Source organism: Hippopotamus amphibius, chromosome 1, assembly GCF_030028045.1.
Source record: "Hippopotamus amphibius kiboko isolate mHipAmp2 chromosome 1, mHipAmp2.hap2, whole genome shotgun sequence".
In the NCBI taxonomy this organism is placed as follows: Eukaryota; Metazoa; Chordata; class Mammalia; order Artiodactyla; family Hippopotamidae; genus Hippopotamus; species Hippopotamus amphibius.
In genome coordinates, this window is record NC_080186.1 from 37,371,121 (window position 1) to 37,383,445 (window position 12,325).

General features: G+C 49.1%; 3 protein-coding genes across 12 annotated transcripts in view; 1 reads left to right on the forward strand and 2 right to left on the reverse strand.

Annotated features, from left to right (window-relative positions):
• Positions 1-4,257, forward strand: part of NASP (nuclear autoantigenic sperm protein) — a 29,159-nt gene extending 24,902 nt beyond the window's left edge. For 2 of the 4 annotated variants that reach the window (XM_057709332.1, XM_057709358.1), the window contains 6 exons: positions 934-1,122; positions 1,247-1,413; positions 1,812-1,868; positions 1,965-2,042; positions 2,714-2,842; positions 3,342-4,257. In XM_057709332.1, the coding sequence (XP_057565315.1) occupies positions 934-1,122; positions 1,247-1,413; positions 1,812-1,868; positions 1,965-2,042; positions 2,714-2,842; positions 3,342-3,422 (701 nt within the window). In that variant the 3' untranslated portion in view covers positions 3,423-4,257. The remainder of the gene's footprint in view (positions 1-933; positions 1,123-1,246; positions 1,414-1,811; positions 1,869-1,964; positions 2,043-2,713; positions 2,843-3,341) is intronic. The other 2 variants (XM_057709350.1, XM_057709341.1) reach the window with 2 other exon arrangements.
• A 761-nt stretch (positions 4,258-5,018) lies between these two features.
• On the reverse strand, positions 5,019-11,073 carry CCDC17 (coiled-coil domain containing 17). Its single transcript, XM_057709436.1, is given in 14 exon segments — positions 5,019-5,342; positions 5,344-5,435; positions 5,731-5,841; positions 5,914-6,124; positions 6,296-6,499; positions 6,653-6,750; positions 6,856-7,004; positions 7,459-7,575; positions 7,821-7,939; positions 8,028-8,111; positions 8,327-8,489; positions 8,577-8,799; positions 8,901-8,975; positions 9,045-11,073. Coding segments are annotated over 14 exon segments (1,875 nt in total). The 5' UTR covers positions 9,219-11,073; the 3' UTR covers positions 5,019-5,287.
• A 132-nt stretch (positions 11,074-11,205) lies between these two features.
• Positions 11,206-12,325, reverse strand: part of GPBP1L1 (GC-rich promoter binding protein 1 like 1) — a 58,061-nt gene continuing 56,941 nt past the window's right edge. For all 7 annotated transcript variants that reach the window (XM_057709387.1, XM_057709378.1, XM_057709413.1 and 4 more), the window contains exon 12: positions 11,206-12,095. In XM_057709387.1, the coding sequence (XP_057565370.1) occupies positions 11,943-12,095 (153 nt within the window). In that variant the 3' untranslated portion in view covers positions 11,206-11,942. The remainder of the gene's footprint in view (positions 12,096-12,325) is intronic.

A 12,325-nucleotide genomic window follows, 5' to 3' on the forward strand; every position in this document is an offset into this window, starting at 1 on the left:
CTTGGGCTTCTCATATTGCAGTGGCTTCTCTTGTGGAGCATGGGCTCTAGGTTGTGCGGGCTTCAGTAGTTGTGGCATGCAGGCTCAGTAGTTGTGGTTCACAGGCTCAGTTGCTCCATGGCACATGGGCTCTTACCAGCCCAGGGATCGAACCCACGTCCCCTGCATTGGCAGGCGGATTCTTTTTCTCTCGTTTTCTTTTTTAAAAAATTAATTAATTAATTTTATTGGCTGTGTTGGGTCTTTGTTGTTTCACATGGGCTTTCTCTAGTTGTGGCGAGCGGGGGCTACTCTTCCTTGTGGTGCATGGGCTTCTCATTGCGTGGCCTCTCTTGTTGCAGAGCACGGGCTCCAGGCGCCTGGGCTTCAGTAGTTGCGGTACATGGGCTCAATAGCTGTGGCTCACGGGCTCTAGAGTGCAGGCTCAATATGTGGTGCACAGGCTTAGTTGCTTCTGCAGCATGTGGTATCTTCCTGGGGCAGGGATCAAACCCGTGTGCCCTGTGTTGGGAGTGCGGAGTCCTAACCATTGGACTGCCAGGGAAGTCCCTCAGTAGGTTTTTTAAAAGTCATTTTGATGGGTTTTAGTCAAGGGTCCTGGAGATGCTACAAAGAAAAGTGAAATATAAAATGGGGGTATATTCCTGCAGAATGGTCTGAATTTATTTATTTGGCTGTATCAGGTCTTAATTGTGGCACGCAGGATCTTTCATTGTGGTACGTGGGCTTCTCTCTAGTTGTGGCATATGGGCTCAGTAGTTGTGGCATGGGCTCTAGAATGTGTGGGCTTAGTTGCCCTGTGGCATGTTTTGAGCCCGTGTCCCCTGCATTGGAAGGTGGATTCTTCACCACTGGACCACCATGGAAGTCCCTGAAATTTTAGAAGCACTATATATTAAATGTCCATTTGCTTGCTATTTTTCTCTTTATTAGAGAATTACATCCAAGCTGTGGAGGAGTTCCAGGCTTGCCTAAACCTGCAGGAGCAGTACCTGGAAGCCCATGATCGGCTCCTTGCAGAGACCCACTACCAGCTGGGCTTGGCCTATGGGTACAACTCTCAGTATGATGAAGCAGTGGCACAGTTCAGCAAATCTGTTGAAGTCATTGAGAAGAGAATGGGTAAGCTTCAGCTGTTTCCACAATGATTTTGATGGGTCCAGTACTGACAGTTAAAAAAAATAAAAATAAAAAGAGGCTCCTTTTGTGGTATCTATTACTGATCATTTCAGCCTGTTCTTTCCAGCTGTACTAAATGAGCAGATGAAGGAGGCTGAAGGATCACCTGCTGAATATGAGAAAGAAATTGAGGAGCTGAAGGAGCTGCTACCTGAAATTAGAGAGAAGATAGAAGATGCAAAGGAGTCCCAGCGTAGTGGGAATGTAGCTGAATTGGCTCTGAAAGCAACTCTGGTTTGTTTGGTTTCCTTTTAAAGTTTTGATAATAGTATATTCAGTATTGTTGAAGGCCCATTATCATAGTAGTAGTGTGCCATTTGCTTAGGAATCTTACTCATGACTTGGTTTCCAGGGAGCTGGGGGTCAGAAGGAATGTGAGAACTCATATACTGTTCCTCTCAGATAGTAAATATAATGCTTAAGGTAATATGCTCTGGAGTCAGACTGTGTGGGTTGGAATTCTGTCTCAGCTACGTTCTGTGTGTGTGACCATGGGGCTGGGTAGAGGGTGTGAGTGATGCTGCTACCATATTTTGGCCACTAGTATTTGAGGTCTTAATCAGTTGCTTGTAGGTAGGTGACCTGGTGGGCTCTATCCTGAAACCCACTTGGGTTTGTCATCTTTCACGCAGGTGGAGAGCTCTACTTCAGGTTTCACTTCTAGTGGAGGAGGCTCTTCAGTCTCCATGGTGGGTATTCAGGTGATTTTTGTCACTTAATATTAGACCTCAGTGTTCATCTCATATATAGCAGTGCATTGCTAACAAAGGTTTCTTTTTTGCCAGATTGCAAGTAGAAAGCCAACAGATGGTGCTTCCTCATCAAATTGTGTGACCGATATTTCCCACCTTGTGAGAAAGAAGGTAAATCTGTATGTGGTCTTTTCTATCTTCTCACTCTGCATTTTTTTTTTCTTTCCTCCAAATGATACATGAGGACTACCTTTCCTATAAACACCCCTAATCCTTGGTGCAATAAGACATTCATTTTGCAAAAGTGGGTGAGGATTTGAATGAAGATAGGTCTTGATTGAATATGTCTTCTAGCAAAACTTTGCTGGTTTCTTTTAGCCCAAGGGCTGTCAGGAAGGCTGCTGAGGAAGACTGGTCAGATCAGCCCATCTTAGGAGGCTGGCAGGTTTACAGTAGTCATTTAGCAGCAGAGCTCCTGATACTTAAACTTGTGTGAGTCTGCCTTCTGCCTGTTGCAGTAGTTTTTTTCTCTTGTGAACTCTTACTTTGTTTCCTGACTCAAATGTAGGAATTCAAATTTGTGGATTGATTACTGTTCAGATTTATCCCTCATCCCCACCCCACTCTTCTATTAGAGAGGCTGAATTGGTATGTTTGGGCAGACCAACCTACTCCTGCAGAGGACAGGCTGTGTCTAGGGAGACCCTTAGAGCTGTGAATCCTGGTGTTCGGAATCTTTGCACCATAGGGAAGAGGGGGGGTGTTAAGGAATTGTTTTACAGCTGTCCTTTTAAAAACATTAAACACATTTGTGAAGCCTTCACAATTAATTATATCTTTAGAGGAAACCAGAGGAAGAGAGCCCCCGGAAAGATGATGCAAAGAAAGTCAAACAAGAGCCGGAGGTGAATGGAGGCAGTGGGGATGCTGTCTGCAGTGGAACTGAAGTTTCAGAAAACATGGAGGAGGAGGTGGGCAGTTAAGCAGGGTTTGGACTGTTGCCTCATTTCCCCGTGTTCTCAGGGCCTGGGGAAACCAGTCCTCCTAAGTGCATGTTCCCCAACTTGAGCCTATTTGGATTACTTGAGTGCAGCCCTTATAAAAACAATGAGGTTGTCCAGGAAACAGTTTGGTTACAAAATATAGGATGTCTCATTGACAAATGGAACCTATATACAAACCACGAGTCCCCCTTTAATGAATGTATGAGAAGACACTTAATTGGCAAGACCACTCAGTCACTTTTGCTTGCCCTTCTTCCTATATATGAACATTGGTTCTGTCAGTCCTGTTATAGAGAACTTAGCAAATGGCCTTTTACTTTGTGTTCACTGCCCTTCTAGTGTAGAGAGCAAAGCAGAATTTAAGGGACCTGTGTTTCCTTCCTCTGACTGAGGCCTGCTCAGTTGTGTAAGAAAGAATGGCTTAAAGTAGGGTCACTTATGCCCAGGCTCCCTGTTTATCTTCCAGGCTGAGAATCTGGCTGAAAGTCGGGCAGCAGTGGAGGGGACAGTGGAAGCCGGAGCTACAGTTGAAAGCACTGCATGTTAAGAGGGAGCAGAGCCTTCCTCCCAATGGAAAGTGTTTTTTGTATATAATGTATTTTTTCACTTTTGGGGGGTTCTTTTTGTATAACTTCAATAAAGATTGTAAGCAAAGGTTAAGGCTTTGATGATTTTTTTTTTTCTTAAGCATTGGCTAAATCTGTGCCTTGGAGCACTCCAGGTTTTATATAGCAGCCAAAGGTTTTTTGTGTGTTGTTTTTGGTTTTTTTCTTCCTCCTCCTCTGTCCTGATCTCTGTGTTGAAAGTTCTAATCCAAATTCCTGTCTGTCTAATGTGGAGGTGATGAAATCAAGTGTGACTGTAGGCCCTTGTCTTCCAATGGTGCTATATTTTTTCCACTGTACTCTGAACCCAGCTGTCTTGCAAACTTTTGAGTGGTGCTCTCCCTGGACAGGGGCTACAAAAACAAGGCTTGGTGGAGATCTTGCTCTTTGGTGCTGATACTGTTTGATGGACTTTGACTGTGAGCTGATAACAGCTTCTAAGCCAGGCCTTGGGTGGCACCTGTCTTATCCACCTGGTCTCCAACTGGGGCCATAATCCTGTCCTCAAAAAGAACTGAAGAAAACTTGGGACGGGGAGCAGGGAGTGATCCTTGAGGAAAACTGGTGTGCTAATTGTAGAAAATTGAGCTTTCTGGTTTGAAAGTGACTAAGGGACTGACTGATGGACACTTTGGATGTGGTTGGAAGAAAATCGGGGGGGAGAACTGGCTGGTTGAGTTATATTTGTTATATTTCAACCTTTCTGTACAGAAAATATCAACAGTTGGAATTGTTACTTGTCCACAGCTTTGACTTAAATAAAGATGCTAAAAAGCTCCTGGTCTCTGGACTTGTGTTTAAAGATGTTAGAGTGGGATCCTGGGCTGCCTGGAGCATTTCAGTGGGATGTGGGGTTGAAAGGTGGGAAATGGCTCAGCAATTCTGGCTGCCCAGTCTAAGGGTGCTGGTGCTTAGGGCACTGGTACTAAAGCCATCCCTTTGGGCCCTCACTGATGTCCAGGGTGCTAGTGTGAGACCCGTGACTTGGCTGCCTCTGACCTGACCTTTAAGACACTGTTCTACACCAGGAAGTATTTGGATCTGAATTCCAAACAGTGCCTGCCCTCCACTACCTAAGGGGATTCTGTAATTCCAACGTTCACAGGGCTACTTTGCTGCACTGGACAGACAGCAGGTTAGAACCTGCAGTTTGAACATCCAGTGTTGGAGGTAAAGGGAGCTCTTGACTACCAGGCCTTTGACCTTTGGCTGACACTGGGGTCTGGGGCCAGGCCCAATATAATGTATCTGGTAGATTTCACCTGTGAACACCTCTGCCACCACCAACTTGGGAGGAACATGACTGGGTTGTCTTTATCTGTAAGTATATAAGGCTATAGGAGCTCCCTGTTTTATGGTGACCTTGAGAACCTGGAAGGCTTCCTGGAAGATGTCCTGAAGAAACTTGAATTTGGATAAAGAAGTAAGCAGTTAAAGACCGGCTTTAGCAAAAGAACAGGTGGGAATGAATTCAAGTTCCTTTAGCTGGAATGAAAGACACCCAAGTCACCTTTCAAAGAACTTATTATATGCCAGACCATACTGTAAATACCTGACATATTTGTTTAATCCTCACATCAGTCTTTTTTACAAAAGGATAATAGGTAAAGAAAGGCCAAGTACTTGAGGAAGGCGGTAGAGCTGTGATTGGAGCTCATGTAGTGTGCTCACACCTGTATTTGCTTCCAGACCCTCTGTCAGAATACCAAGTAGTAAAGCTGCAGGTCTGAGTCTAGGCCCCAGTCCTGTGCCTGTGAAGCTACTCATACCCTCATTGTACTGGACTCCGAAAGCCAGTGGGGCTGGGTCAAAGCTGTGCTGAGGGGTCAAAGCTGTGCTGAGGGCCCAAACCCTCATCTCTGCTTGACTCTGCTGCTGGGGGGGTCTTGAGGAGGGGGATCAACAAAGCCAGCTGTTGGGGCCAGGGAGCTGGCCAGTGGAGATGAGCTGGACACCTGTGGAACAAGGAGAAGGTAGATCTTTAGCAAAAGGCTTATGTACAGGTTAACAGCACAGGTCCTGATCAGACCACCTTAGAGCCAACTGCTTACTGTGAACTAAGTTAACCTCATTGCATTCTGATTTCCTTAGTTTACACAGAAGTACGTACCTAATAGGATATGTGAGGGTCACATGAATTAACTCAGAAAACATTTAGTAGTGGCTTGGCACATACATACTGGTCAACAAAGGCTGGTTATTAATCACATCAACCACACCAGTTGTCCCCAGCGCTAGTTGGGCTCTCACCAGAGGTGGGTACTGGTACTCGTGGGCACTTGCTGGATTGATCTCTGCCAGTGTCTGGACATCTGCATCTCTTGCATTCACCAGCCTCAGAAAGAGCTCAGCCTGACCCACCTGGGGAGAGGTGAAATGGTACTGCACCTGTACCGTGGAGGAGCAGACCCAGTCCCCATCCTTCACACTCACCTGGGGAATCCCATTCAGCTGCCCAAGGCTAAGGCTGGGGTCCAGAGTAAAGGCCTGAAGTGGGACACGCCAACGACCACTTAGCACCTTCTGATCCCGGTCAAATAGCACTAGTGAGGCCCAGGCCTTTTGTTGTGGTGCCTTAGTCCATGCCAGCCCCTGCCAGGCCTGTAGCTCACAGACCAAGGATACTGATTGTGAGGGTGGTAGTCTAGAGCAACCAAAAGGAGGTGTCAGGAGCCAGAAGTGGCTATGCTCCCTTCTTAGGACTTGGCCCTCAGAGCCAGTGGCCCTGTATATATACATGAGAAAATGTAGCAGAATGAGGGACAAGCCTCAATTGCGGCAAAAAGTACCCATGTAATAATCCCCATCTACTGACCTGGGTACAGGCTGCCTGCTGGCAAGGATAGCACAGTTGCCCATGGGCCCAGGAGCTGGAGGTGGGGGCAAGCAAAGGGCTGGGGGCAATGCTGTGGTCCCTCCTGTATTCTGTCCATCTCGGGCCAAGCCAGTCATTAGTTGCACCCAAATCCAAGAAGCCTCAAGGCCCCGCAGGAAATCATAGAAAATAACAAGGCCAGCCCTAGGAAACACAGGTCTCAAGAGCACACACACCCAAGTCCTCTCACCCTCCCAACCCCAGCTGTCTCCCCATCCTAGCTGGTCCTAGTGAGTCTCCTTAACCAGCAGCGGTGACCAAGGCACAGAGGATGTTAAAGGAGGGAGCAGGCCTCACCCGGGGTCGTAGGGTGCAGGGCCCAGAACATCAGCTGTGGGCAGGAGGAAGTGTGGATCCAGGCCCAAGTTCCTGGTCAAGGTTCCAGTAGGCTGCGACTGTGTGGGGGAAGAGTTAATTCCTCCAGAAAGCCTCCTAGGTATTCTATGCTCCCCCAACTGCACAGAGCAGAACTGCCCCTATCCCAACCCTTGGGTCCTCACAGCCTTTTCGCCGCCACCCAAAAATAGGACGCCTGGAGAACGCGGCAGAGGCGGCAGCGGGGGAGCCACTGGAGGCGGGAGGCTTGGGGGATCTTCCGTCCGTCTCAGGCGTGGGTTGGGATTGGCCACAAGTCTCAGCTCCCCGCGCCCTAGGTGCAGGTGAAGAGCAGCGTTCCCTTGTGCAGGACGCAGGAAGTAACTAGGCTGAGATACCCCTCCCCCAAGAGCCAAACCTACACAGACACCTGCAGATGCGCGCGTACACGGACTGATGGGGCACAGTCACGGGTCTCATTCCCCGTGAATGGTCCCTCTAACGCAGCGGTTCCCAACATTTTTGGCACCAGGGGCCGGTTTCGTGGAAAACAATTTTTCCAGGGACTGAGGGTGGGGGCGGGGAGGGGGTGGAGGGAATTTTTCCAGGGACTGAGGGTGGTAATGCGAGTCCGCCGCTCACTCCAGCGGTGGGGCCCGGTTCCTAACAGGACCCGGACCGGCAACCTGTCCAAGGCCCGGGGGTTGGTGACCCGTGCTCCAACCCCTTCCTCTGATGCTGGCCTGCTGGGGAGGGCTGGGAGGGGGTGGAATTGGGTGCTCACTGACCCCAGGGCACCCGGCCTGCGCCACTCTGCATCTGCAAAGCCAGGATTTCTGCCTCCAGGCGCCGATTTTCAGCCTCCACTGCTAGAAGCTCCTTGAATGCGGCACCTGCCTGTCTTCCTGCGATTGAACAAGTCTCACCTGTCACCTCTGACGTCTCGTGACCAGCTGCTCTGAGCAACTCTTCCAGTCTTAAGACTCTGGACACGGCTGGACTTGTCGGCTAACATTCTAGCCATCACCACAAAGACAAGTGTTCTACCTCGGATTTTTGCTTAAGTGGTTCCCAAGCCAAAGACGTCCTCCCTCATCGCCCTTTTCTCTCCCCAGGGAGAAGGCCCTTCTGGCTGGCCCCTCCTGTTCACCCCTGCGGGTCCGCGACCGCCGGAGCTCCAGAGCCGACGCCTCCACTTGCAACTGCCATATCCAGCCCAGGACGCCGGTATCCCGGCCCCCACCTCGAACGTAGGCCTCACGCAGGGCCCTAGGGGGTAGGGGACAAGAAGGAGGCAGCGTTCTACTAGGAACGATCAGCGCTTTGCCCCGTGCCCGTCCCCGGGCTCGGACCTTACCCGATCTCCGCAGCCAGAGTCCCTGGGTTTGCCTGTAGCACCGCACCACAGAGTTCTGCCTCTCGCAAGGCGTTCAGCTGGGTCCTGGCGCTGGGGACGGCCGGCGCGGGCACGACAAGGATCCAGAGCCCAGGCCTGCAGCTGCCCCGCCCCTTTCCGGCCGCACGCGCGCGGCCTTCCAGCAGCTGCCGGGCGCACGCCTCGCGCGCCCCGCCGCGCCGGGCCTGGCTCCCGCCCCGCCCCCGCCCCCCAGCGGCCCGGCGGCGCGGCGCACCCGGGGTCCTGAGCATCGGTCCCACCTGGTATTGGCCTGTAGCTGCTGAACGTGCGCCCCTAACTCCTCCAGCGCACCCCGCGTTCGCCCGGCCGCTGCCCGGAGGTCTCGAAGCTCCCGCTCCAGGCTGAATATGCGTGATTTCCCGTCCCGGGTCCGGGCCAAACCTTGGAGGCGCCGGCTCAGTTCTGAGGCGGTAAGAGATCAAGTCAGGACGGGTCGGGCGACCCCAAGTCAAGGGGAGTGTGGGCCCTAGTCCCCCTCTTTGCCCTCACCCTCGCTGCGTCGCTCCAGGGCACAGCTCTGTGCCTCGGTCTCTGCCAAGCGCCTTGCGTGAGTCCGGTGCAGTGCCCGCAGCCGCTCGTGGGGGCTCCCAGCAGCCTCGTAGGTGGGGCCCTGAGTCGGTGCCTCTGACCGCCTCCAGGGACCCTGTGACCCACGGGGCACCTCTGTTATCCAGGGTCGCATTTCCTGCAGATACAGCCGCAGCCGCTGCACCTGAAGGTAACAGTAACCCGCGATCTCTATGCTGGGGCTATCTGACCCACGTGTGATCTATAGGTTTGGAGAGCAGACTCAGTGGGGAAAGCCAGGTGTACCTCCTCTGTTAGCCTCTTCTGAGCCAATTTGCTGGCCTCCTGGTCTGGAAGGCCCTGGTGTTCTTGTGGCACAACCTGGGGACAGAGTGTGGGGTGAAGAATCCTGAGAGTCATTTTCAATACCTACTCATGGCCATGCCTTACCCCGGGTACCCGTGGTTCGGTGGCTATTGGGGTCTGTTCTCCAACTGTCACCTCCTGGGTCTGACGGCCAATGCAGAAGCGCTGAGCGTGGGTGGCCAGCAGGGCCCAGGAACGGAAAACCATGTCACAGGACCCACAGGGCAGGAGCCCTGGCTCCCCAGAGTGGGAGGCCATGGGATTGGGACCCCTTTCCTGACACCAGCCAAGACCTGCAGAAGACAAGACAGAGGGGCAGGGGAAAGGGAGAGGGGGATGAAGCCACCAGCGGCAGAGAAGAAAGGCCAGGTTTAGGCGGTCAAGTTTATGTTTGGGGAGGAGCCTTAGCTCCCTGGGCAACAACCTCAGGTCTGGGCAGGTCTGAAAAATGAGTGGGAAGGCTTGGTCACTTTAGGGAGGAGCCCCTGACTTGAAAAAAAAAAGTCATAAAATCTTTTCCACCTCATTGCATGAGTATGGGCAAGTCTCTAACACCACACACCTTGGTTTTTCTGCCTGTATTAATAAAGGGGAGCAAACAGCTGCCTCCTAAACTAGCTGAGCCCATATCTCCATCTTGGTTATTTAATAACCTCTGGCAGGCAAGTGTCATCTTGTTCATTCTAGTTTTGCCCAAGTGGATGTAACCCAAGTTAGTGTCATTCTCCACTCCTGGGAATGCCTGAGAGAGGAGGCATTCTGCCTGGAAACCATGTCTTTCCCGTAGACTGAAAAGCTTTTCCTTGCATTGTGCCTCGCTGGAAGTAACATCTTTTGCATAACCAAGTCACACCAAGGCTCCCTAGCTCCCAGTTCCTGCCCTAGGTGCCCCCTTGTGCCCCACCCCCGATACTCAGCACAGCCCAAGGAATGAAAGTTCTGAGACAACACGATGAATCTATCAGAAGAGGGAATCAAATACAAAAAGGTAACCCTTCACCTGAGACGGGCTAGGGGCCACACAGGCCCTGTTCCCGCTGACCAGATCTCCCTGCCACCTCCCCAAATATATAAATCCAACAGTGGCAAGAGCTCTGACCTAGCCCTGTGCTTCTAAACAAGACAGGTAGTGGTATCCCCACTCCCAGGTATGTAAGGCCAAGGTATGACTAGCAGCAGGTTACAAAGTGTTTCAAAGTATGTAATCTCAGTCCAGCTCAATTCCAAGTGAGAAAAGGGGTACATTTTTAGAAATTTGTTCTGAGAAAACTAGTAAGTGGCAAAGCCCAAGACCAAATATACAGGATATCTCTATCTCAACCTACTTCTCATTTCCAATTTATAGTTCATTTTATAGTATCTCACTGCTCCTGTGATGCACATTTTTTCATATTTTAACAATGAAATCAGGACTCACAATTAATGGAATGTTGTAACTGGCAAATTTTCTTATTAGTACATAAAATAATGTCTTAAAATAGATATATCCAAGAAATATGATATAGTTCTTACTGTTTTATCTCAGCTACCATTTCCACAGTTCACATGTGGACTGCTTATACCACTAGCAGGAGAGACTCTAGTACATTTTGACACATACGTTCTCTGCCTTCTTAGCCTTTAGATCTAGCAAATGTCATGCTGGTTTCTCTGCCTCTAGTCTCTGCCCCTTCTGGAGCCTACACAAGTTAGTTATCCTTCTAACAAGTGGTCAGGCCTGTTATTCCTTTGCCTGTCTTCCATCAGAGCATGATCTTGGGCCTCTATATCCACTAGGGACCATGTGCTGTAGGGCCAGCCAAAGAGTGCCAGTGTCAGTACCTGTCATTTAGTTTAACTTCTAATTGTCCATCAGATCTTGGCCTAAGGTTCCATTTTTAATGTAACCCTATTGAGCTGGGTGCTCCTTGCATTTCCAGAGCCTCGCACAATGCCCAGAACACGCTATGTTCTTATTTAGCAGGAATACTGAGGCACAGACTTCCTTAAAACAGGCACACTGGTAAACACATGGGCAGTGAAAAACAGTTTCAGAAAGAAAACTAGGGTTTCTGATTTTATTACTGGTAGTTTATTGCACAGGTTTTTCTGCATCAAAAACGTATCTGCTAAAATGAGAAACAGGTGTGTCTGAATTCAGATTTTTTTTTTCCCCCCTCAGACCTCTAAAAGTAGTATTTCACCTAAAAAAGAATCCACTCATCTAATTTTAAAGAAAATATACTTCTTACACAAGACAATCCAAACTGATGCAAAATATTTATTCCAAGTTAGTTATTTTATGCAGTAGTTTTCCCCCTCAACAGACTTGTGATAACCACATCTTTTAAATCTGTAAATAATGTTATCAAAATAATCTTAATCTTTGAAATCTCACAAAAATGTATATTTTACAATCCACCCTGAATATCAAGGCTGCAAGAATAACACAACATTTCCTATATCCAAATATTTTACAGCTGTACCCAGAAAGGAAAAAAAAGGGAAAAAACCACATATGCTTGGTTAAGGGCTAACGTTACCCGAGCAGCCAGAAATAAAATAAAATATCCAAATTATTAGCATTAATTTAATACAATTATAACTTCAATAGTCACTTTGTCATTGACAATGATTGCTTGAGCACAGGGGTGAGTGCCCCAAGGGCTGGTAGTAGAAGCTGTTGCTGCAGACCAGTGTCTCCTCTCTGCACTGCCAGCTCCCACCTGTGCATCGCCCCATATATACTGTGTGTATGTGTGTGTGTTTTTAAAATCTTTCCCACCACACAAAGTTCTATTAAGCAGATAACAGGGAAGAACAACAGCAAAAGCTAAACAAGCCAATCGCTCGCTCTCTCTTTGGGATATGATTATTTCCCTTGTGCATGAAGTATTCAACAACATAAGAAAAGGAAAAGGAAAAGAACGATTTCTTCTGTATAACCCCTAAACACACAAGCTGAGTTTACTGGGTCAGATTTAACTGTAAGCATTTATACGCCTACTTCCAGGCATCGTCATCAGATGTTTCACTGCTACTTGTTTCTGTGTCTGAGTCTTCAAACTCTGCTTTACAAGTGCTTCTCCAAGGGGAGAACAGGCTGGAACTTCGGCTCTGCAAGAAGCCATTCTTCCCAAAGCCATTTCTTCTCAGCTGTGGTTGGCATGGGAAAGAAAGAAAAAGACAACCATCAGTAACTACGTGGGCCCATGGGACCTGGGAAAGGCCAGGCCTCAATTCAATTCTAGGCGGATCATAGAGGGGGACCCTTCTAAGAGACTGAAGATTTGTTTATAGCAGTGTTTTTCAAACTGTAATGTGCAAATGAATCACGTAAGGATCTCTTTAAAATGCAGACTGAGTCAATGTGTCTGGGATATGGT